This window comes from Bufo bufo, chromosome 11 (genome assembly GCF_905171765.1).
Source record: "Bufo bufo chromosome 11, aBufBuf1.1, whole genome shotgun sequence".
NCBI lineage: Eukaryota > Metazoa > Chordata > Amphibia > Anura > Bufonidae > Bufo > Bufo bufo.
Genome location: NC_053399.1, coordinates 14,678,025 through 14,703,552, shown reverse-complemented (window position 1 = coordinate 14,703,552; position 25,528 = coordinate 14,678,025). Strand labels below are relative to the sequence as shown.

The following is a 25,528-nucleotide window of genomic DNA, read 5'->3' as shown; positions in this document are numbered from 1 at the left end:
TAAAAACTTATTTTAAATAACAGATGATTTTCTGATGACTGTACAGGAGAAATTCCTCATCCACAGATGGAAGACAATGTGAGACCTGCGCGTCCTGTAAGGTGTCACACAGATTGGGTGTAATGGTGACTGGACCATCTCCAGCAGGTGACACATGGAGGGGAAGAAAAGTCAAGGGCTGAAAAATTTTTGGGGTGTTTGCGCACCTACATAAAGTGATTCACTGACGGTGGAGGAACGCTATACTAAAAATGTACCTTTATTAATTGTTTATTAAAACAGTGGGCAACACACAAGGGGGAAAGGATACACAAACAGCCCGAGTACCTGAGATATCCGGAGGACGGCAAGCACAGAGGTCTTGGATCATTTATGGACTAGATGGGCCAAATGGTTCTTATCTGCCGACACATTCTATAATCAGATCAGGTGCAAATATCCCAACGTGGGCAAATCGTTGGAATCTGAAGGGGATATCTCGGCGGTCCAGAAGGCAAAAAGCGCGACATCAGGATGTTCAATTCGAACATTCATAACCGGGTGTCACTGCCGGACCGCTGAATATCACCCCAAGGGCAGGGTGTATACTAGTCAGGAGGCAACCAGCCAGTAACCTAGCAATGCATGTGCGGCATACATACCCCATAAACGCCCGGCGCGGTGCAGCATAAGACTAGTAAAAACACCCTGAGCCGCCTATTAGGAACTAATATCCTACAACTGAGTAGGACGCTTCAGTAGTCTGGATTCACTCTAGAGTTGTGCCTAGACCGATAAGGTTCGCCTCTTACTTTAATAATATCACACCAGGGAGCGCCCATTATTTATTCTTTTTGAGTACAGGGACGATGCGCACAGTGACGTCACAGTGCAGGGACGATGCGCACAGTGACGTCACAGTGCAGGGACGATGCGCACAGTGACGTCACAGTGCAGGGACGATGCGCACAGTGACGTCACAGTGCAGGGACGATGCGCACAGTGACGTCACAGTGCAGGGACGATGCGCACAGTGACGTCACAGTGCAGGGACGATGCGCACAGTGACGTCACAGTGCAGGGACGATGCGCACAGTGACGTCACAGTGCAGGGACGATGCGCACAGTGACGTCACAGTGCAGGGACGATGCGCACAGTGACGTCACAGTACAGGGACGATGCGCACAGTGACGTCACAGTACAGGGACAATGCATGGGGCGCTGATGGTACCAAAGATTAAAGGGGTTGTCCGGGCTTTTACTATTGAAGACCTATCTACAGAATAGGTCATCAATATAAGACACCCGGCACCCCCACCGATCAGCTGTACGAGGAGACAGTGCGCACGTGACATCTCCCGTCTCTCTTCCTGACCCCTGCTGCTGTCTATGGTCTTTGCCACAGACAGGAAGAGAGACGGGAGATGTCACGTGCGCACTGTCTCCTCATACAGCTGATCGGCGGGGTGTCGGACCCCTGCTGATCTGATATTGATGACCTATCCTGTAGATCCGGACATCAATATTAAAAGCCCGGAGAACCCCTTTAAGTTTTTTTTTAAACTTATACAAAATATTTGAAGACGAGGGGGACAGGTTTCAGAGGAGGGGTGCCTCCTCCATCAGTCCAGGACTTGGCCCGACTACTGCCCTGATGAAGGAGCGTATACATATTACCAGGAATCGAAGGCCGAGGGCGGTCCACACTGTGCTGCAATCATTCGCGCCCAAGTCGTCAGTCGCTAATAACGGCTAATTGTAAGCCTGTCTTAAAGGACCAGAGCACCATATCAGAACCGGAAATGCCTGTCATTAACCTGCGACCCTTACGATGCAATGCCATGATCCAGTCTGACAACTGTAGGGAGAAACAGGTTCCGGATTATCAAATATTCCGGACTGTCGGACGGGAATATGTAATACCAGATCCTTCAGGAAGGCAAAAGGAAGATCGAGGAACACAAGGCCGGCTCTCTTCAGCTATTTGTAGGATTATCAGACTCTCTGGACTATCAGAGGGCGGATTATAGGAATCGCACCACAGCGGCGTTCTCTCTCCGTCTCACTGGTTCTGGTTCATTGCTTTTCTATTCTGCAGGGGGATTTTCCACTTTTTGGAGTTCATTACCTCTCGATTCCTGCTTTTGCGCCTCCCTCCCCCCCCCTTTCCCCCCAGTGGTTTCATCTCCAGTCCTCAGAATCCTAGGGAAATCCCTGCACCCGGGAGGTGGGAGCAGAGCTGCGGTGGGGTCTTGGATAGATCTTCAAATAAAAAAAGTGCCCCCCCCCCCCCCCCCCCATGGCCGCTCTACTCCCTCGGCGCCATCGGTGAATAGCTGAGACAGATAGGGTCAGTCCAATAATCCGGAAGGTTTGAACATCCAGCATGCCGGATTACAAGAGCCTCATTTTATCACATACTGAGAAATGAAGGCACCAGGGCCTACTTCCCGTCACTGGTTTCCGTATGGACAGATGTAGCAGAGCTGATATCGTCGTTGCGCTACAATAAACCTAGTATGTATACCTGTAGGCCTATGGGAAACAGATTATACATGTCATATGACAAACCCAACTCTGCTACACCCGTCTATTTCCGGGCTTCAAAAAATTCTATGAGGGCCACTACCTATGGCTAAGCCGTGACTAATCACCGACCGAGACCTTAGCTGCATTGTATATTGGAGCCTGAAATCCACTGACTGTCTCATTAGAGACTCAAACTCCTGCCCTGCCTGTCCCCCATGCTTTATACCGCAGTTCTGCTTGTTCAGACAGGCCAGTCTGCCTAAATGCAAATGGAAAAACGAGGTCAGTCCAATAATCCGGAAGGTTTGAACATCCAGCATGCCGCATTACAAGAGCCTCATTTTGGCACATACTGAGAAATGAGGACCTGCCTTTCCCCATGCTTTATACTGCAGCTTTGCTTGTTCAGACAGGCTAAATAGGCAGTAATATGGGGAGATGTGTCCTTAAGCAGACTTGCCATCCAGATGTCTTGGAAAGGTTGCAGTCATACTAGATGTCACCCAGCTTCCCCAGGAGCAGATAACTGGGAAATGGCCGGACCAAACACTTTACCGCTTACTGCAACAAATCAAGGACCCGAGGGAGGTTTCTTTAGGGGTTGCCCAAGATTTTAAAAACACAGTTACTTACTTCCAGAAATAGCGCCACCACTGTGCACAGGTTGCGTCTGGTATTGCATTTCAGCTCCATTGAAGCGAATGGGCCCGAGCTGCAATACCACCCAAACCCTGTGGATAAGTGTGGCGCTGTTTTTTGGTGGAAAGCGGTCACGATTTCTAAACTTGCACAATCTTTAAAAAAGTTAAAATCTTCTTGAATTTGCAAACTGGAGGACCGTAGAATTATCTTCACGACAAGACGATCGCAAGAAGCAGATTCTTACCAGATTGGTGAGGGGACGGGACGACTGCACGAAGACGGAGACTCTCTGGGGAGAGAACACATCACATGTCAGACAATGAGAACATGTAACATACGTGAAATCCCTACAACTCCCCCCCCCCCCCTCCCCTCACCCCCCCTCGTGGGGTCATTTCTTTCCTGGCAGCGAAGTGTTAAGACATTTCCATTTTTAGGCGCCACGGTTAAAGTGAAACTGAAGCGAGTAGTCAAATGAGGGCAAAGGAAATCCACCGGAGATTACACCAGAGACTAAACAGGGAAGGTTGCGACTACTGGGGGGGTGCAGGGTCTGCACTGTAAACGGGGGGCGTCAACGGACATGGCTGTCACTGGGGGCTAATAAGAGGAGATCGGAGGGTCACATCTCTACCGCCATTAGGCACAGCTTCTATCAAGTAGCAATAATTTGTATCTTTTTAGTACCTAGAAAGTCAGCAAGCTGCTGTTGATGGATCTTTATTATGCACAAGGCTGCGTTCTCACCTCACAAACCAAAAATCACTGCTCTGAAAAAAATGGATCTCATCTGGAATAAATATCACGGAAAGGCGAGGAGCTAAAACTAATAAACTTTATTGAAACTATTAAAAACAGGGCAACGTATCCGCAATACGGCAACGGGGCGCACGCGCCCGTGTGAAAGAGGCCTAAGGCTCCATTCACAAGTCCGCAATTGTGGTCCGCATCCGTTCTGCCATTGTGCGGACCCGTTCATTCTCTCTGGGGACGGAATGGATGCGGACAGCACACAGTGTGCTGTCCGCCACCGCATTTCCGGAGCGCGCCCCCGATCTTCCGGTCCGTGGCTCCGGAAAAAATTAGAACAGGTCCTATAATATATAGGCATTTCTATGAGGGTGCCGGCCGGGGGTATTGCAGATCCACAATACACTACGGACGTGTGAATGGACCCCAAGGACTCTTTTACACAACCGGTTTTTGTTTTTTTTCATTTACGAGACGTTTTTTGCATTCCGTATACGGAACCATTCACTCCGTAAGCATTCCACTTTCGTATTTCCATTTTTCCGTTCCGTTGAAAGATAGAACATGTCCCATGATTGCCCGCAAATCACGTTCCGTGGATCCATTCAAGTCAACAGGTCCGGAAAAAAAACAAAACGCATCCGTAGGTCTTCCGTATCCGTTCCGTTTTTGCTGAACCATCTATTTAAAATTTTATACCCAGCCCAATTGTTTCTATGAAATTACTGTATACGCCATACGGAAAAACGGAAACAAAAACGGATCCGTAAAAAAACGGGCCACAAAAGGCCTAACACATTACTAGGGTCAGATATCCGTCACTACTGAGACACTGACCAATTTACTCCGTACGCGTTACCTCCGCCCCTTGCTGCGCTGGTACTCGACCTGGTCATTACTGATCGAGTCGATACATCCGCCAACAATACTCCGCATTTGTATTTATGTGGTGACACGTTCCCCTGTAATAGTTTCAATAAAGTTTATTAGCTTTAGCGCCTCAGCTTTCCGTGACATTTACTGCGGTTTTGACTTGCAACTTTTTGCCAGCATGGCCGGTACCAGTCACACACAGGCCCGTCGCTAACAGACAGGCAAAACAAACAATTGCTTGGGGCCCCGAGCTGGTTGGGGCTCCGAGCTGGCCAAGCAGAGTAACTCAGAAGATCCAATGGTATAAAATATTCTAACCCCCAGGCGTTCCCATGGTGACGGGGACGCTTGCCTGGTTAGAATATACCATCGGATCTGAGTTTTTCAGTGAGATTGTAAAAAACTCAAATCCGATGGTATATTCTAACCCCCAAGCGTTCCCATGGTGACAGGGACGCTTGCCTGGGGGTTAGAATATACAGGGCCCCGACTACTTTAACTTTAATCATTGCTCATTGGCATTGCTGAGTGAGCTGTTTACTTGGATTATTTCGGATATCTCTTACTTTGTCTTAGCTCCGGACTCCGGTAATAGCAGGCAGTGCGGGGGGCGGCGCTCATTCACTGTCACTGACGTCACGCGCCTGCTCCTCCCACTAGGCGGCGCAGGCGCGTGACGTCAGTGAGTGAGTGCCGCACTGCCTGCTGTTGTTACCGGAGCTAAGACAAAGTAAGAGTCAGAGATATCCAAACAATCCTAGTAAAGAGCTCAGTAATGACTTGAGCAATGATTAAAGTAGTTACTGATTCGTTTATTAATATACTGTGCTGTGAGCGTCGGGGAGGGGGATCTGTGGATGGCAGTGCCATCCACAGATCCCCCCTCCCCAAAACAGTGCCATCCACACAGATCTCCCCCCTAAACAGCGCCATCCACAGATCCCCTTACAGTGCCATCCACAGATCCCCCCTCCCCTAAACAGTGCCATCATGATGATCATGGCACTGTTTAGGGGAGGGGGGATCTGTGGATGGCACTGTTTAGGGGGGATCTGTGGATGGCACTGTTTAGGGGGGATCTGTGTATGGCAGTGCCATCCACAGATCCCCCTACAGTGCCATCCACAGATCCCCCCTCCCCTAAACAGTGCCATCCACACAGCTCTCCCCCCTAAACAGCGCCATCCACAGATCCCCCTACAGTGCCATCCACAGATCCCCCCTCCCCTAAACAGTGCCATCCACACAGATCTCCCCCCTAAACAGCGCCATCCACAGATCCCCCTACAGTGCCATCCACAGATCCCCCCTCCCCTAAACAGTGCCATCCACACAGATCTCCCCCCTAAACAGTGCCATCCACAGACCCCCCCCCCTCCCTCCCCTAAACAGTGCCATCATGGCACTGTTTAGGGGAGGGGGATCTGTGGATGGCACTGTTTAGGGGGGGAGATCTGTGGATGGCACTGTTTAGGGGGGAGATCTGTGGATGGCACTGTTTAGGGGGGAGATCTGTGGATGGCACTGTTTAGGGGGGAGATCTGTGGATGGCACTGTTTAGGGGGGAGATCTGTGGATGGCACTGTTTAGGGGGGAGATCTGTGGATGGCACTGTTTAGGGGGGAGATCTGTGGATGGCACTGTTTAGGGGGGAGATCTGTGGATGGCACTGTTTAGGGGGGAGATCTGTGGATGGCACTGTTTAGGGGGGAGATCTGTGGATGGCACTGTTTAGGGGGGAGATCTGTGGATGGCACTGTTTAGGGGGGAGATCTGTGGATGGCACTGTTTAGGGGGGAGATCTGTGGATGGCACTGTTTAGGGGGGAGATCTGTGGATGGCACTGTTGAGGGGGGAGATCTGTGGATGGCACTGTTTAGGGGGGAGATCTGTGGATGGCACTGTTTAGGGGGGAGATCTGTGGATGGCACTGTTTAGGGGGGAGATCTGTGGATGGCACTGTTTAGGGGGGAGATCTGTGGATGGCACTGTTTAGGGGGGAGATCTGTGGATGGCACTGTTTAGGGGGGAGATCTGTGGATGGCACTGTTTAGGGGGGAGATCTGTGGATGGCACTGTTTAGGGGGGAGATCTGTGGATGGCACTGTTTAGGGGGGAGATCTGTGGATGGCACTGTTTAGGGGGGAGATCTGTGGATGGCACTGTTTAGGGGGGAGATCTGTGGATGGCACTGTTTAGGGGGGAGATCTGTGGATGGCACTGTTTAGGGGGGAGATCTGTGGATGGCACTGTTTAGGGGGGAGATCTGTGGATGGCACTGTTTAGGGGGGAGATCTGTGGATGGCACTGTTTAGGGGGGAGATCTGTGGATGGCACTGTTTAGGGGGGAGATCTGTGGATGGCACTGTTTAGGGGGGAGATCTGTGGATGGCACTGTTCAAATTTCATGCACATTAAATGCAACAGCAGTATTTGCACTGTAAACCTCCTTTTTTATTTTATATAAAGTGTGGGTGAACTTAAACTGTATGGCTATACTGTGGTTCCTGTAGGCTTTGCGTGCGTAAGGTGTGGAGGGGGGGGGGGGGCCTCCATGTCTATTTTGCTTGGGGCCCCCAAATTCCTTCAAACGGCCCTGGTCACACATCATTTCTCTTGCTGCAGTTGATGGATCTGGTATTTTATTACACATCTCATTTGGCATCATGAATGCACAAGGCCGTACTCTCACCTGAGGTTTTACTGCAGTTTGGATTTACAGATATTACGAATGGCCTGTGCTGGTGAAACATGATTTCTGTTACTTTTCAGGACCTAGGAAGTCAGCAAACTGCTGTTGATGGATCTGGCATTTTATTACACATCTTACTTAGTATCACGAGCGCACAAGGCTGTATTCTCGCCTTAGATTTGACTGCGGTTTTGACCTGCGGCATTTGCCAGCATGGCATGTACTGGTGAAATGTTATTTTAGCGTGTTTATCTGTATCTGGGGGTGTTGAGCGGGAAGCGGGGCCCTCCGACATCCGTATGTCCTATTACTGCATAGACAGGGGTGGTCTTCATGAGGCAACCCCTTTAAAGCACATTTGTCATCCATCTAGCCCAAATTGCGCCAAGAATATTGTGCAGTCTGACTGGTAGTTAGGAGTCCGCTGTGTTCCTAAGGGGGAACCCCACCCACTCGGTGGACACCTACAGATACAAGGTAGCCGAGAGAGGTTTGGTTCCTTTATACTATTAAGGGTTTATATATAGTTCTGGGTATACACACAGACCATAATAAGATCTGTAAACAGCAGATAACCTGCTTGTTGATGGTTTCCAGACGGCAACCGGGGATTTTTTACGCTGCTTAGTACAACACAGCAGAATAAAGAAGGTTCGTTACTTTGTTTCCTTGTAGAGATATCATGTTTCCACTGTGACACATACCTGCTCTCTCGGGAAGGTCGCTGTGTCCTGGGCGCAGGGGACTCTCTGCTCCCTCCAGTTGGCGGCATTCTCAAAGTTTGTATTAGGAATCCATTGTTTGTACGTGGCTTCTGATACGGAAACTGTAAAAAAAACAAAAAAAAAAAAAAAAAAAACACATATGTTCCCATTATAACATCGGTCAAAAGGTGACAGGCGCAGCGAGATTGACCGACAAACCCAAGTTCATAGAAATATGGGCTGGTCCATTACAACCCTGCCGGTGCTGAGGGGGAGAATAGCGGGACCCTGCACAAGTATGGGGCTGCTGGGCCAGCGGGGGGTTCACACCAGAAGATGCGGGGCCCCAGACGACAGCTTGTCTGTATAATTCTAAATATACCAAATTCTTCCATAGTGTCAGACAGTGCTACCCTGGGACCACCAGCTATGTGTTCTATAGGCTCCACAGATTTGTCCCTATGACACTGGCTGACCTGTCGCATGTGCGCTTGGCAGCTGAAGACATCTGTGTTGGTCCCATGTTCATATGTGCCCGCATTGCTGAGAAAAAGGATGTTTTAATATATGCAAATGATCCTCTAGGAGCAACGGGGGCGTTACCATTACACCTAGAGGCTCTGCTCTCTCTGCAACTGCTGCGCCCTCTACACTTTGATTGACAGGACCAGGCAGTGTAAACGTCATCACACCTGGTCCTGTCAATCAAAGTGCAGAGGGCGCGGCAGTCGCAGAGAGAGCAGAGCCTCTAGGTGTAATGGCCACGCCCCCGTTGCTCCTAGAGGCTCATTTGCATATATTAAAACATCCTTTTTCTCAGCAATGCGGACACATATGAACATGGGACCAACACAGATGCCTTCAGCTGCCAAGTGCACATGTAACAGGTCAGCCAGTGTCATAGGGACAAAACTGCTGACAGATGCCCTTTAAAATGTGACCCCTATTGTAATTTTTGGATATTTTTGTAAGTAACTTCTGGGCTTGGTTTTCCAACACCCAGAACCCCAGCCAATCAGACTGCACTTGTGCTCACTGTAGCAGGGGTGGACTGGGAACTATAAAGTGGCACTGGAAAAAATACTAAAAGTGGCCCCGTTTTGTAGTCAGGTCCAAATTGATGGAAGGTGGGGCCAGCAATATCATGTTGTAGAACATTATACCGCCTCAGCACAGTCCATCACAAAATACATCCCCAAAAACTTCCACTGGCTGGCCGTGCGGAGGGCTAAGGCGGCCCCCTGGGCATTGGCCCACCGGGAGATTTCCCTGTAAGGTCTATGGCCAATCCGCCTCTGCAGCCTTCTCTCTACCCACCAAGCACAGCGCCGTCCATTGTGTAGTGGCCGTGCTTGGTATCGCACTCAGCCCCATTCACTTCTATGGGGCTGAGCTGCTCCTAGGCCATGTGACCGAAGAACGTGACGTCACTGTCCTAGGAAAAGCTGGAGAAAGCCGTGGCACTACTGCGAGCGCAGGGGGCCTACGTGTCGGACCCCCACGATCAGATACTGATGACCTATCCAGAAGACAAGTCATCAGTACAAAACTCCCAGGAAACCTGTTTAATGCAGCAGACACTGGGTCCTATAGAAGATCCCCGCGTGGGCTGGTCTTACATTGGAGCATACCATTTTGCAGATTTGCTACTATACGTGGGTCAGGCCATTGGGGGGGGGGGGGGAGCACTCAGTTTTCAGTGTTTGCATCAGTTATGTTTCTCTTTCTTCTGTATCTCAGTATTACAATGTATTTCAGATCAGGTCCAGTCATTCTAGAACTCGATATATATGAGAAATAGCGAAATGAAAGGTGAAAAATCCCTGCATATAATTCCCCTCGTGTCCCCGTATCGCTATTAATGGAGTCATTATTACCATCGGTATCTTGGCGGTTTTCACTCACCAGTCGGTCCTCAGGGACTGCAGATAAAGGGCTGTCATTTCACGTGCACAACCCCCACCCCCTATAGAGACATTTGGGACTGAACCTGTGACCTATAAACCCCACAAGTCCTCGCAGAGCAACTCCTCTAATAATATCGAAAATGCTCGCCGGAAACCAACGTAAAAAGCCCTGATCCGCTATAAAGGTCAATATTCTGCGATTTAAAGGGAAACTGCCCAGTAATATATTTTTTAAATATCTGTATGCGATCATGCAGCTATCAAATATACTTGATAAAGCCAAACCGGCGGAGGAGATCACAGCCAGTAACTGACATTTATTTGCCTATGCCAAGGCAAAGCAATGGCCCCTTACGTTCAAAAAGCTTGGGGGGTTCGTGTGACTATCTATTGCTATGATAACACGGGTGTATTCAACCACATTTGTTAGAGGGGCAGCTCGTAAACATCCGCAGGGTTTCTCTAAAATTAGCTAAACATGGTAACTTTCTTCTAGAATCAGCGCCACCCCTAGGCACAGGTTGTGTGCGGTATTGCAGCAGAGCTCCACTAAAGTAAATGGAACACAGCTGCAATACCACGCAAAGCCTGCGCACAGGGGTGGCGCTGTGTTTTCAAGAAAGCAGCCCTGCTTTTCTCATTCTGGACTGCCCCCCTTTAAGAGATTTCCAGATAAAAAAAAATGGTCACATGAAGTGGTCTCATTACACAGATGTCCCCCCCCCCCCCCCCCCCCCCCTGAAACCTGGCGTGATACCTTACTAAAAAGAAGGACCTCCTATCAGAACAACATGGCTGACTTTTGGGGATCTTTGTCAAAGTCAGGAAGGGATCTCAAGAAGAACACGTCACCCAAAAAAATTTTTTTTTTCCATGCCATTATCTAGATTTGAAAAAAAAAATCCTGAAATGTTACAGTTTTCACTGAGCCTCATAATAAGCTGACACTTCTTGCTCTGTGGAGATCACTTCTCAGCAGTCATCTCATTATCATCATAGGTAGGATTACAATGACATGTAACAGATCCATTCGATCTACCTACTCCCCCTCCCTGCACAATGACATATGCACAGGTCACAGAGTTTGCCCAGCGAGTCTTGTCCAGACTACAGCTTCCCATGGTCCATATAGCTGCTGTAAAACATCTCTCTAAATGTAACATTTCTTAGAATATTTTTGTATTATTTCCATTTTTTATAGACATAATAGCTGCAGTTACTTCTGTGCATGTCTGGAGGAGCCTCTGTCAACATGGTCAACCCTTTTAAACCGGGCATATGGTACCTGGTATGGTAGGGTTGATCATGCTGAGTAATTAAATGCTATTTTTCTTTCCTCTCTAGGGTTATTAAATGCTGACATATATTAATGTTTATGTAAATTTGGTATTTGGAGCACCAGGGGGGCTTGCCATAGTGCTAGGAGCAACACTACAGCTATGCCCATTGTGCTCTGTGTACTCCCCCCTCCCCTTTGAGTGACAGGGTTGGTCATCTCGTCAAACCCCAATGTTCCCTCAGCAGCACCCTGGCTCAGTGACTAAGCGCTTGCGCAGTGAATCAGATGCTGCTTCCTGAGCTTGAAAAGCAGAAGATTCAGTTCACAAGCGTCAAGTCACTGGTGCTGCTGCAGGAACACAGGGCTGGATGAGAGTACAGAAAGCACAGGTGGCGTAGCTGTAGTGTTGCTCCTAGTGCCGTGGCCAGCCCCCTGGTGCTCCAAATACCCAATTTACATAAATATAAAAATTAATATATGTTTGCATTTAATCATTTTACTCAGCATGATCAACCCTACCAGGCAATATGTCTGGTATAATAAAGTTGATCGTGCTGACAGAGGCTCTTTAAAGGGGCATTCCAGTTGGTACAAGTTATGGATAGGGGATAACTTTAGGATTGTTGGGGGTCCTACCGCTGGGCTATCCCCGGAACTCCCAGAGAAATGAATGGAGCGACTGTGTGAATGTGCGACCAGCCACTCTGGTCATTTTAGGGGAGCTGCAAGCAGCCTGCAGGGGATATGGGGGGCCCGTTCTAGTGATCAGTGGGGTATAACTTCAATCAATCGGAATACCCCTTTAAGTTTTCTCCGTTTATTTTATCTGTATTTTAGGATTTGTAACATTTAACTCATTTTAGATGCTAATTTTCTATCTGGAGGGTAAGAAAAGCAAACCACCTACAAATTTTCTTTTTCAAAAATAAAGTCAACAATAAATGACATAGTAACAACCCCGACCTCTCAGGTCCCAGCAGCTGCAATGGACAAGCCTTACCTTATCATAATGGCATTGATACAGTATCTTAATACAGCCTGCAAGCGCCAGGGGCGGACTGGCCACAGGCCGATGCCCAGGGGGGTCACCCAAGCCCTCATCACAGTGGCTGGGTACATAATGATGTGACGCTCTCAGCAATAATTAGTGCTAGGAGCATCAGATACTTATGCACCTGACCAACGGAAGCATGTGCCCTCCTGGATTTAACTGTATCACAGTCCTCAGAAAGTATTTTATGCTGCGCTGTGATATTTGGTTCTGCTGGGGCGGTATTTTGTGCTGCACTATGGTGTTGCTGTGTCCGCCTACTTCTGTTGTGCCCCACCTTCTGTCCATTTGGACCAGCCTACAACATGGAGCCACTTTTTGTTTCTTTTTCCAGGGCCAGTTTAAGTTCCCAGTCGGGCCCCTGGCCAGAGCTCTCTGTATCCGGTATTGGCAGCACCGTGCATGGAAGAACTGGCAAAGCTGGATCAGTGCCCCCTTATTCTAAGGACCAGTTGGCATAACCTCCCCGTCACTGTGAGGGAGCACACATGCTGCAATGAGTAGTTGCTCATCCATTATCAGTCATACAGAGCTTCAGGGACCCGATGTAAAAAAATGCCCAATCTGATCCACCCTACCTTCACCACATTTACGTTTTCCAGAATATTTCCCAAGTTTTAGTGCATTTTATATTTTTCTACACCCCTGCGCCATGCTGCAGAATTCATAGAAAAAAAAAAATATTGTAAAATGGCCAGACAACAAAAAATTCCAGATTCAAGTACTTATTTTGTCATTGACATTTTGTGCACACATTTCAATACCATTTTATGACCTTTCGTTTCCTCCTGGGGAGGGAGGGGGTACGGCCGATAGACCCCCACAGATGTCTGACACTCGCCATCATTGCCCTCTACTATTATGATGTGAAATAGATTAATAAAATCGGTACTTACTGACTGACAGGAGTGACAGCAGGGCCTGCACTGTATCCATTGTCCCCAGTGACTCGAGGGCTTCCTGCACCTTGACCGCTGTCATGTGATAAGGAGAAGAATCCTGCAGCTTCAGCACAAACCTTCACTGAGTTCTTTTTTTTTCTATAGGGAGAGACAAATACTTTTTAGCACTTTTTTTTTTCATTATTCCTTTGCAAATTTGTCTATTTTTTATTTCTAGTCCATTGCAAATTTTTGCAAAAATTTCTATTCCTTTTTGCAATTTGATGTCGCTGTTGGGCTCTGTTAACATCATGTTTGGCCCACAGGTTTACTAATATAACTGGTAGGGGGGGATGCAGCAGCTGGGACCCCCACGAACCTCATTCCAGTTGGCAAGTAACATGCACTCAAGAAGGAAACCTCAGCGCGCTCTCATTAATAGCGATCGGTACGGGGGCTGGCTGTCAGACCTCCACCAATCAGCTGATAACGGCTGCAACAGGTTCTGCAAGTAAACGTATACATACATATGTATGCCGCTATTTATTTGCACATGGATTTTATAGCCTGAGGAAGGTGGCGGCCCAACACTGAATCGCGGAGCTTACATCTTCTGTTTTTTGTTTTATTGTTGTTTTCTTTTAATAAACATTTTAACGGAGGTCTCAGAGCAGCGCATTGCCCTTTTTTTTGCTCTATTTGATCATCTGACTTCTTGAATAAGAACCGTCACTACACAGTGAACGGCACCGTGGTGGTCCATCTCCATACACGGTTTACTTTTGGAGCCCTTAAATCCCACAATCGGTAGGAGTGCAGGATGTCCGACCCCAACAGATCTCATAATTATGACCTATCACATGTTAAAACCCCTTTAAAGAGCCTCTGTAAGGATGATCAACCCTTAAACCATCATGCACATTAAAATTATACCTTACTTTATGTGTTTTAGTCATATGCACAGGCACAATATATGATTATAAAGAAACCAGTAATATGTGTTAGCTTTCTAAGTATAGAAAAAAAACATTATTCTCTAAGACTGTAGCTTGGTGGTAAACGGTCAGCCTTCCATGTAGAGTTCCTAAGTTTAGGTCCCAGGAGAGACATATTATTTTGTTTTCTCTCAGTTAACCCATAAAAAAAGGTTATAAGCTTTGCTATAATTGAAAATAGTTTTTTTTATTCTTAGAAACCTTAAACATATTAGTGGCTTATTTAAAAGGTACAATATAGGATTATAATGAAACCAGCAAAAACATTCTCAATATGATAAGGCTATAGCCTTTTATTATGGGTTGAATGAGAAAGAAAAAATAAATATTTCTGAAGAAAAAAAGTCTCTCCCAAGATTCAAACCTGGGATCTCTACAGGCAAGGCTGACCACTTGCCTCCAGGCTACAGACTTGGGGCTTGTTCATATGACCGTGCCGTGTTTTGCGGTCTGCAAATTGCGGATCCGCAAAACACGGATGCCGCTCGTGTGCCTTCTGCATATTGCGGAAAAGAATAGGCATTTCTATAAAGGGCTGCCTGTTCTTGTCCGCAAAACAGACAAGAATAAGACATGATCTATCATTTTTGCGGGGCCACGGAACGGAGCAACGGATGCGGACATCTTTTGCGGCCCCATTGAAGTGAATGGGTCCGCACCCGAGCCGCAAAAAATGTGGCGTGTGAATGAGCCCTTATCATGTGGAGCACTGTGGTTTTTCTCTGCCCTCGGCATGCTGATGTCTAGCCTTGTCAATCAAGGGGATGTTCCAGAAGCAGTGCTCCAAGGATTCAGCCCTGCCCGCTGGTGCTTCAACATGCTCATTTGTGTAAAATAAAAATGCGAATATCTCGGCAGCTTTTTAACATACAGACAAAAGAAAGGTATCATTGTAAGCAGTCGGATGAACCCTAACAGGCTTTATGCTTGGTTTAATAGGGTTGATCATGCTGACAGAGCCTCTAAGTTACACCTCTATCCAAGGTCATTTTCATACATAAGCACCATGATACACAAGACAGAGCTACAGAGAACAGGACATACCCAGGTGGCCACTGCGTCTACTAATTTTCTGCAGCGGCCTAACTTTTTCAGATTTTTTTTGCACTTTTGTGTGTTTATGTTCTGAACAAAATGGACTCCTCTGGCCACAGTACGTTTCCTCATAAGGATCACTAGTGTCAAGACACTAGTATTTATCCAAACCAGTACAGGGCCTACAGCACCATTAAGCTTCATTCAAACGGCTGCATTGCACCGACATTTCAACCCTGGATCATGTATTAAGCCATAGGGATCCATGAGGCAGTTCGGTCGGAAGACGTCAAGCACTTTCTAAATTAGTCTCCTCACAATAGTGTTTCCCCTCCTCACTGCCCCCTACCCTTACAATAGTGTTGCTCCTCCTTAGTGCCCCTGCCCTTACAATAGTGTTGCTCCTCCATAGTGCCCCCTGCCCTTACAATAGTGTTGCTCCTCCATAGTGCCCCCTGCCCTTACAATAGTGTTGCTCCTCCTTAGTGCCCCTGCCCTTACAATAGTGTTGCTCCTCCATAGTGCCCCCTGCCCTTACAATAGTGTTGCTCCACCTTAGTGCCCCCTGCCCTTACAATAGTGTTGCTCCTCCATAGTGCCCCCTGCCCTTACAATAGTGTTGCTCCACCTTAGTGCCCCCTGCCCTTACAATAGTGTTGCTCCTCCTTAGTGCCCCCTGCCCTTACAATAGTGTTGCTCCTCCTTAGTGCCCCCTGCCCTTACAATAGTGTTGCTCCTCCTTAGTGCCCCCTGCCCTTACAATAGTGTTGCTCCTCCATAGTGCCCCCTGCCCTTAGGGTGTTTGCACACAGTGCAGTTTTTTATTTATTGTAGCTAGCTGAAATTAATTAAATCATTCCCACAATGCAAAACATCAGGGTTTAATGAGGCTGCTAAATAGCCAAATTACTAAAAACTGCATCCTGAATGCATGTCCCAGCACCCTCACAATAGTGTTGCCCCTCCTTAGTGCCCCTCACTCTTACAATTGTGATGTCCCTGTAGATGAATTAAAACAAAAAAGCACTACTCACCTAGCCCCCCCCCCTCATGACGGAAGCCCATCATTCCCCTGCCTGTGCTCTCTCTCCTTCTCAGCCCAGCGAGCACAATGACGTCACTGTAGCGCCCCTCTCTACTGGGGAGAACACAGGCCAATGACGTCACTGTAGCGCCCCTCTCTACTGGGGAGAACACAGCACAATGACGTCACTGTAGCGCCCCTCTCTACTGGAGAGAACACAGGACAATGACGTCACTGTAGCGCCCCTCTCTACTGGGGAGAACACAGGCCAATGACGTCACTGTAGCGCCCCTCTCTACTGGGGAGAACACAGGCCAATGACGTCACTGTAGCGCCCCTCTCTACTGGGGAGAACACAGGCCAATGACGTCACTGTAGCGCCCCTCTCTACTGGGGAGAACACAGGCCAATGACGTCACTGTAGCGCCCCTCTCTACTGGGGAGAACACAGGCCAATGACGTCACTGTAGCGCCCCTCTCTACTGGGGAGAACACAGGCCAATGACGTCACTGTAGCGCCCCTCTCTACTGGGGAGAACACAGGCCAATGACGTCACTGTAGCGCCCCTCTCTACTGGGGAGAACACAGCACAATGACGTCACTGTAGCGCCCCTCTCTACTGGGGAGAACACAGGCCAATGACGTCACTGTAGCGCCCCTCTCTACTGGGGAGAACACAGGCCAATGACGTCACTGTAGCGCCCCTCTCTACTGGGGAAAACACACAGCACAATGACGTCACTGTAGCGCCCCTCTCTACTGGGGAGAACACAGGCCAATGACGTCACTGTAGCGTCCCTCTCTACTGGGGAGAACACAGGCCAATGACGTCACTGTAGCGCCCCTCTCTACTGGGGAGAACACAGGCCAATGACGTCACTGTAGCGTCCCTCTCTACTGGGGAGAACACAGGCCAATGACGTCACTGTAGCGTCCCTCTCTACTGGGGAGAACACAGGCCAATGACGTCACTGTAGCGCCCCTCTCTACTGGGGAGAACACAGGCCAATGACGTCGCTGTAGCGCCCCTCTCTCCTGGGGAGAACACAGGCCAATGACGTCACTGTAGCGCCCCTCTCTACTGGAGAGAACACAGGCCAATGACGTCGCTGTAGCGCCCCTCTCTACTGGGGAGAACACAGGCCAATGACGTCACTGTAGCGCCCCTCTCTACTGGGGAGAACACAGCACAATGACGTCACTGTAGCGCCCCTCTCTACTGGGGAGAACACAGGCCAATGACGTCACTGTAGCGTCCCTCTCTCCTGGGGAGAACACAGGCCAATGACGTCACTGTAGCGCCCCTCTCTCCTGGGGAGAACACAGGCCAGGAAATGGCAGAACAGGGAGCTGACGACTCTGCTTCACCATTTCAGCCAGTTTATGCAGTTTTTGGCAGAAATTTATGCCTGAGCATATATTTTGTTTTCTGACAGTCCCAAAGGCCCCAAATTTATTAAGAGGCATGCACTTTTTAATACATTTGGCGCAAAGCGCTTTAACGTCCTCCCTTTTTAGACCAGTGTAAGATATGCCAAGCTAAGTAAATGTGAGCCGCGAGGTGGCCACACACATTCGGTAGAAGTCAGTCCTGCTGGGGCCATCTCATGACTATGATGATAATACATTACGGGGGGGGGGGGGTACGTGCTTCCTTTTTGAGGTTCACATGCTCCTGCTGTGAGATCAGCTGCCACACTCAGCACAGATAATGTGACCCTGGCGGTTGCGCAGGTGTAAAATCTTAAAAAGTTTCAATCTTCTGTAAAAACTTCTATCATTCCCCCTCCACGTCTCCAGTGACAACCGCGGCCTCTTCTGAAACTCCCCGCCGTCTGTCAGAAAGCAACAAAGTTTCCAAGAAACAAAGAACCTTTTTAACTCTTTCTTTTCAGGTTACATTTCCCACACAACCTCGCCAAAGAGGCTTCCTGACGACTGTAACCTCGCAGAAAAATCATAATGCATTTTAATTGAGTCGCAAAATTGAAGGAGTATCCATGTTGTTAGTTCGTGTGGGGACCTCCATTGGCGCATTATGTCCATCTGAACAAGGCCTGTCGCTGGTTTTGATTGATTTTCGAAATGGCGCCAAAGAGAAGCAGTTCCGCAACAATTTTGGAACAATTGTAAAAAAAAAAAAAAAAATGCAGCAAGTGACTAAACCCTGAAGGTTCCCTGTGATCAATCCACAGAAAGGGCAGGTTCACACAGATTTGTTTCGGTGCTGAAAAAAAACAAAAAAAACGGATGCAGAATCCACTTCAGGGTATGTTCAGATGGAGGATTTTGGGCACGGGTTTCAGTGCAGATTCAACGCGAAAACCGGGCCGAATCGGTCTTGCATTGTTTTCAATGGGCGGCCGGACTGCAGTTCCTGTGGCTGAGGGTTTTTGCCGCCCAGTTTTCAAGAATGTACAGGCCCATTCTTGACGCGGTGACCACGTGGACCCCTCGCGAAGCCGAGGCCGGAGCCTGCTCGTGGTTTAGCTCCATTCAATGAAGCTAAAACCCACGGCAGAAACCACAGCGCAGCGGTTTCTGCCACGGGATACGCAGCCGATTTTGTTGCAGACAAGTCCTCAGGATTCCTTGTGGGTTTTTGGATGCGGTTTTTAACACTTTTTTTGGTTGCGGGTTTTTGATCTCATTTCGATGCGAATGAACGTGTCACCTTTATTCCAAGGCACGGTTTTTAGGCTGGGTTCACGCGTGACTGATTAGCTGTGGATTTTCGTGCAGGACAGTGCCAGCAAAGTGAATGAGTTTTTAGCAATTCTCATTCACACGTGGCAAAAAAATAAAAAATTTAATCCTCAGCAGAAATTGACTCGTGGTGCGGATTCTAAACCTGCAGTATGTGAATTTATAGCGTGGATTTCACCCTTTCCAATGCAAAGAATGAAAACTGCGTCTAATCGGCAGCATTTTAGCAACAAAATCAGCGATAAAAACGGGCCATTTTTCCTATTGCAGAAAATCCACAGCTAATCAGTCACATAAACCCAGCCGTAAACACCGCGAGCAGAAAAAGACAGCGGCATCTAAATTTATAAGCGGTTTTCCCATTGAAATCAATGGAGATGATTTGCAAGTATTTATTGGGTGCGGAATCTGCGCCAAAACCCATGTCGAAAAATCTGTATGTGAGAATACCCAAACAGAAAAAAAGGCTCGTCATGTAGATTGTGATGCGGCTGTGGTCAGAAGAAAACAGCTCACGCACACGACCGTTGCCTTTCTGCAAACTGAGGATCCGCATAAGGCCTCATGCACACGACTTCAATGGGGCCGCAAAAGATGCGGAAAGCACTCCGTGCGCTGTCCGCATCCGTTGCTCCGCTCCGTGGTCTGCAAAAAAATAAATATATAACCTGTCCTATTCTTGTCCGTTTTCCGGACAAGAATAGGCAGTTATATCAATGGCTGTCCGTGCCGTTCCGCAAATTGCGGAACGCACATGGACGCCATACGTGTTTTGCAGATTTGCAATTTGCGGACCGCAAAACACACAACGGTCGTGTACATGTAGCCTATGCACACAAACATATTTTGTTTCCGCGTCCGTTCCGTTTTTTTTGCGGATAGGATGAGGACCCATTCATTTCTATGGAGCTGTTAAAAAATGCAGATAGTCAACCATTTGATTTCCGTGTCCGTTGTCCGTGGTTCCATTCAGTAAAAAAAATTAAATAGAGCATGTCCTATTCTCGTCCGTTTTGCGGACAAGGATAGCCATAAACAATGGATCCGCAAAAAAAAAACAAAAAAAAAAACGGATGCCATACGGACGTTATCTGTTTTTTTTTTGTGGATCGACCATGCAGACGACCGTTGTGTGTTTTGCAGTCCGCAAAACACGGATGATGTCCATGTGCGTTCCGCAATTTGCGTAATGACACGGACAGCCATTGATATAACTGCCTATTCTTGTCAGCAAAACGGACAAGAAAAAGGACAGGTTATATTTTTTTTGCAGACCACGGAACGAAGCAACGGATGCGGTCAGCACATGGAGTGCTGTCCGCATCTTTTGTGGCCCCATTGAAGTGAACCAAAACAACGGTCGTGTGCATGAGGCCTAAGGCTACATGCACACGAACGTATTTTGTTTCCGTGTCCGTTCTGTTTTGTTTTTTTTGGCGGATAGGATGCGGACCCATTCATTGCAATGGGTCTGCAAAAAATCCGGACAGCACACTGTGTGCTGTCCGCACCAGTATGTCTGTTCCGTAGCCCCGCAAAAAAAATAGAACATGTCCTTTTCTTGCCCGTTTTGCGGACAAGGATAGGCATTGTTACAATGGATCCGCCAAAAAAAACGGATGACATACAGACGTCATCCTTTTTTTTTTGCGGATCCGCTATTTGCTGGCCGCAAAACACATACGGTCGTGTGCATGTAGCCTAATATGGATACTGTCCGTTTGCCATCCGTATTTTTTTGTGGCCCCATTGACTTCAATGGGTCGAAGGACTGCATTTTGCAGACCAGAGTAGGGCATGTTCTATAATCTGCAGAATGGATATATACGGATGCACGGCGACACCACGGGAGCATGCCCTATTTTTGTCCAGTCTACGGGGCACCTTTACTAATGGACTTGCGACTCTTTTTACATCTAAAAGTGTCGCAAGTCGCCTTGTCTCTCCAACTGTGCGACACAATTTTGGCTCATGGACGGTTTTGCGCCTTGTACGCCAGTTGTGCGCGACAGAGGCCGTGCTGGGACTTCAGCCCCAGCAAATTCACTTACATTTATGCCAGGAAACAGGCGCAAATGTTAGCTAAAAACTAGGCCAGCCAAGGGTCGTGTCCGGACTCCGGCCCCAGCAATTTTAATAACAATTTTACACATAAAAGTTGATGAAAACTACTCCAGCCGGGGGCATCCGCAGCGCAGGTGGAAATCTAAGACTAGAGTAAAAAGCCAGTCTTAGTAACTGACCCCCATTGTATTTAGAGCTAACCGTTTGCCATCGGTAATACACAGCGCGGTAACTGTGGCACATAAGCTCAATTTGTATCTTCACACATTTTTATTTAATTGCAGCAAATTTTGCAAAAATGACAGCAAAAAAATACGACCTGAGCACAACACAAGTACAGGCATGATACATACGCAATGCACATGGGGCCACATTTCATGATGTCCATAATTAAATTTCCACAACCACCATTTACATATTTGGACGCAATCTCATATCACGCCATGGGGCCCTAACAACACTGAAATGGGGCCCAAATGCAGCAGACCAAGATAGTCATAGGTTACAAACCACCCTAACAATCACCCAAACCCATCTTGGAAAACAAATGGCGCGGCAGAACCCTCATAGGAGACATTGACAACCCTTCCCCACCGATCGGTGACACACTGACCCTCGCTCACCTGTGTCCTGGTGAATAGAGGTTCCTGTGTGCTCTTCTGCAGGACTACAATTCCCAACATTGCATCGGCATGAGGAAGGAAGCAGGGAAGTCCAGGGTGAGGCGGTCAGCATCATGGTGATGGTCAGCCGGTCACACCTGTGATCTCAGCAGCTGCTCGTCAAAGGAGGAACCTTCTGCTCTCTGACAGTGAATGGAGAAAGACCTGCAACCAGGAGAACACCAGGCCGCGGAGAAAAAGTGACCCACGGAGGAGGCCGAGTGTTGGGCATCGCCCCATAAACTGTACAGAATCCGATTTCAGTGAATGCCTTATTTTTTTTGCTTCTCATGCACACAACCATAGCAGGTCTGTGCCCGTATTGTAAGGGCACTGGCCGTGTGCGCACCGTATCACGGATGCGGGCCCATTCACTCGAATGGGTCCGCAATCCGGAAAATACGGTGCAGAACGGAGGCACTACGGAGTGCTGCTATGGGTTTTCCGCCTATGCCTCCGCACCACAAAACGTAGAGCCTACACTACTTTTTTTTTGCAGTGCGGACTGTCGGATGTGGATCATGGACCCCATTCAATTTTCGGTCCGCAGCACCGCCACGCGTTTGTGTTGTGTGCATGAGGCCTAAAGGTGGGTCCCTAAGGCCTGCAATTTTGCCATTGCAGATTTTCATGCAGTACAGTGCTGGCACAGCGGACGAGAATTTCTGAAATCTCAGGTCACGCGTTGCGTAAAAATAAGAACGCAGCAGAAACTGCGCAGCATTGCAGATGTGAAAGCTGCTGCGTGTCCATTTGTGCTGCGGATTTTACCCTTTGCAATGGAGAGAGTGAAATTTGCTGGCTTTCCCACAGCATGTAAGGCCTCTTTCACCAGCGCGACGGATTAGGTTCAGTGAAACTCGCACCATTTTGCAAGCAAGTTCAGTCAGTTTTGTCTGCGATTGCGTTCAGTTTTTGTTGCGCGGGTGCTATGCGTCTTGAGGTGTTTTTCACACACACGTGATAAAAACTGAAGGTTTACAAACATCATCTCCTAGCAACCATCAGTGACAAACGCTTTGCTTCCGGATGCAATGCGTTTTTGACTGAAGCCCTATTCCCTTCTATGGGGCCGGGGCTGCGTGAAAAGTGCAGAATATAGAACATGCTGCGTTTTTTTACGCAACGCAGAATTGATGCATGAAAAAAAAATGCTCATGTACAGAGACCCATTGAAATGAATGGGTCAGGATTCAGCGCGGGTGCTATGCGTTCACGTCACGCATTACATCCGCGCGGGAAAACTCGCTCGTGTGAAAGGGGGCCTAAGGGTGCCTTCACACATTGCGGAAAATTCTGTCAGAAAATCCGCAACATCAAGACTTCCACCATGTTATCCTATGGCAAACTGAGTCTGCAGTGGAAAAATCTGCAACAAAATCTGCACGTACCCTAACGGGAGGGGGCTGCATGGCATATTATGCAATCGCAATTTTTTGCTACATCACAATGCAATTTCATTATTTTTACCCTCAAAAAAATAAAGGTTTCCTCTCTCCACTCCGAGTGGAGTAATTTTTGGGTTACTTTTACACCCAAAACCGGCATAAAAATGTAGGTAATTGACCCTTAGTGTTGATGGGGTTTATTTCTTCAAAAATAAAGCTCTTCCCATTTAAATTCCAATTACCAGACGTGATCGCGTGTAAAGTCACTGTCAAGCTTCTATGAATCAGCTTCAAAGCCTAGAGAACAGGAGATGTTCACGTCCTCACAGCAGTGGGAGGACAGGTGTTGTCAGACTGAGTAATTCTTACCAGCAGTATTTAAAGGGATAGTGCAAAAAAAAAAAAAAAAGTGACATGTCAGGGGGCAGCGGGCCTCGCAACCTCAGAACTGTCCTGGGTGACAAATGTGATTTTTTTTTTTTTATCAAACTGATGGACAATTATTTCAGTCTGATAAAAGGTTTCCCTCCAAAAGTGGGCATGGCTAGTTGTCAAAAAGGGGTGGGGCTTGTCAGTCTTAGAAAATAGAACATTTTTTTGGAGGGCGTAGGGGGGGACAAAATCTTAACTTTTATAAGAAGCATCTAATAATTCTGGACAGGCCGGTGGATACACGGCCTACCCCACAAGTGACACTTAAAAAAAATTTAAAAAAAAGAACAAAAAAATATTCTATTTATTGTTTGCAGATACAGACACGAAATTACAAAAGAATAGCAAGCACAAGAAAGAGATCTTCCAGGGGGTATTTAAAATAAAAAATTAATAAAAAAATCATAATAAGCAGATGCAAAATACAGTCACACCGATATAGTAAGTGATACAGAGACATCAAGAGATTATAAAATGTTATATTTTCAGTGATGCAATCGCATTATTTATTCCATATACATTAAGACACAGATTTATAAGAATCCGTCAGCGAAGAAGCCACAATTTCAACACCCGCCCGCTTCCCCTCCCCCTGATACCTTGCACCATAACCCACTATAGTCCTTAGTACATAGCAAAGTAGTAAGAACATCGATACAAAGTAAATAAATAAACAAGTGATTATAGATACAACAATACAACATAAAAAAAGACAAAAGCAATCGCACCCAGCAGGGCCTCTGCCACCCAAGGCCCAGGCCTAATGAGAATTGTCCCCTAAGGCCTCTTGCACACAAACGTTGTGTGCCCGCGGCCGTATTGCGGGCCCGCAATACACGGGCACTGGTCCGCGTGCACTCCGCATCACGGATGCGGACCCATTCCGCAATCACGGAGATGCGGAACGGAAGCACTACGGAGCGCTTCCGTGGTGTTTCCGTCCGTGCCTCCGCACCGCAAAAAAAATAGAACTTGTTCTATTTTTTTTTTGCGGTGCGGACGGATTACGGACCCATTCAAATTGCAGTCCCCAATGCACGGAACGGATGCACAACGTTCGTGTGCAAGAGGCCTAAGTCTACAGCACCGTGCAAGAAGGTCTGCCGCTGAGAAAAGAGAGTTCATGATTCACTGCCATGTCCAATGAGAGACAACAGTGCACTTGGATTTGCCGGGGTACCGGGGGAGGGGGGGTAAGCTCCATAACTAATTTCTATTTGAATTAATTTAAATATCGCAATAATGAGTGGATGCCATACTTCCAATTTGGAAGGGCACTTTTTTTTTTTTTTTACAGGGAGAGGTCCCTTTAAATGAAACATGTCATGTGACACACTACAGATTAAGTGGGTGGAGCTTATTTCTTGCCATCATACAAATACTCTAATTTCATTGGGCCTTCCCCTGTGGCAACATTGTGCAGAGGTAGAAAGACATGGCTGCTTTCCTTTCAGAAACAGCGCCACACCTGTCCACAGGTTGTGTCCGGTATTGCAGCTCGGCTCCACTGAAGCGAATGGGGCCTGAGCTTCACTTACTGCAAACAACCCGTGGACAGGCACAGTGTCATTTTTGGAAGGGAACCGCCATATTTTTGTTGTAATCCTGGTCAACCCTTTTAACCCCCGACAACCCTTGGACGCCATTTACATTTTGCTGCACTGTCGGAAAAGTTTAAAGGCGCTCCGATTGCTTTTGCATGGATGTATTGCTCATTAAAATACAATTTGACCTTTGTAGGAACTTTCCCACCAACAAATGCTACAAAAATTTCCAAAAAGTTGCGCCACAAGTGATGAACGTTCTCTTTTCTCAGTGTGCTTTTTATTTATTTATTTATTTATTTTCAGGACAAAAAGGGAAATTCTCCAGACGCTTTACAAAATAGTAATTTGCTTTCTGTATAGAGGATGGGGTTATTATTCCCGGCACT

The 25,528-nt window shown here is 47.6% G+C and overlaps 1 protein-coding gene across 4 annotated transcripts in view; it reads right to left on the bottom strand.

The window, feature by feature from the left end:
• The window catches only part of AMN (amnion associated transmembrane protein), a 55,965-nt gene extending 42,571 nt beyond the window's left edge, over positions 1-13,394 (bottom strand). For all 4 annotated transcript variants that reach the window (XM_040411950.1, XM_040411952.1, XM_040411953.1 and 1 more), the window contains exons 1-3: positions 13,304-13,394; positions 8,171-8,292; positions 3,396-3,440 (exon numbers count right to left, since the gene is read on the bottom strand). In XM_040411950.1, coding sequence (XP_040267884.1) covers positions 3,396-3,440; positions 8,171-8,292; positions 13,304-13,388 — 252 coding nt within the window. In that variant the 5' untranslated portion in view covers positions 13,389-13,394. The remainder of the gene's footprint in view (positions 1-3,395; positions 3,441-8,170; positions 8,293-13,303) is intronic.
• Between the last annotated feature and the right edge of the window lie 12,134 nt (positions 13,395-25,528).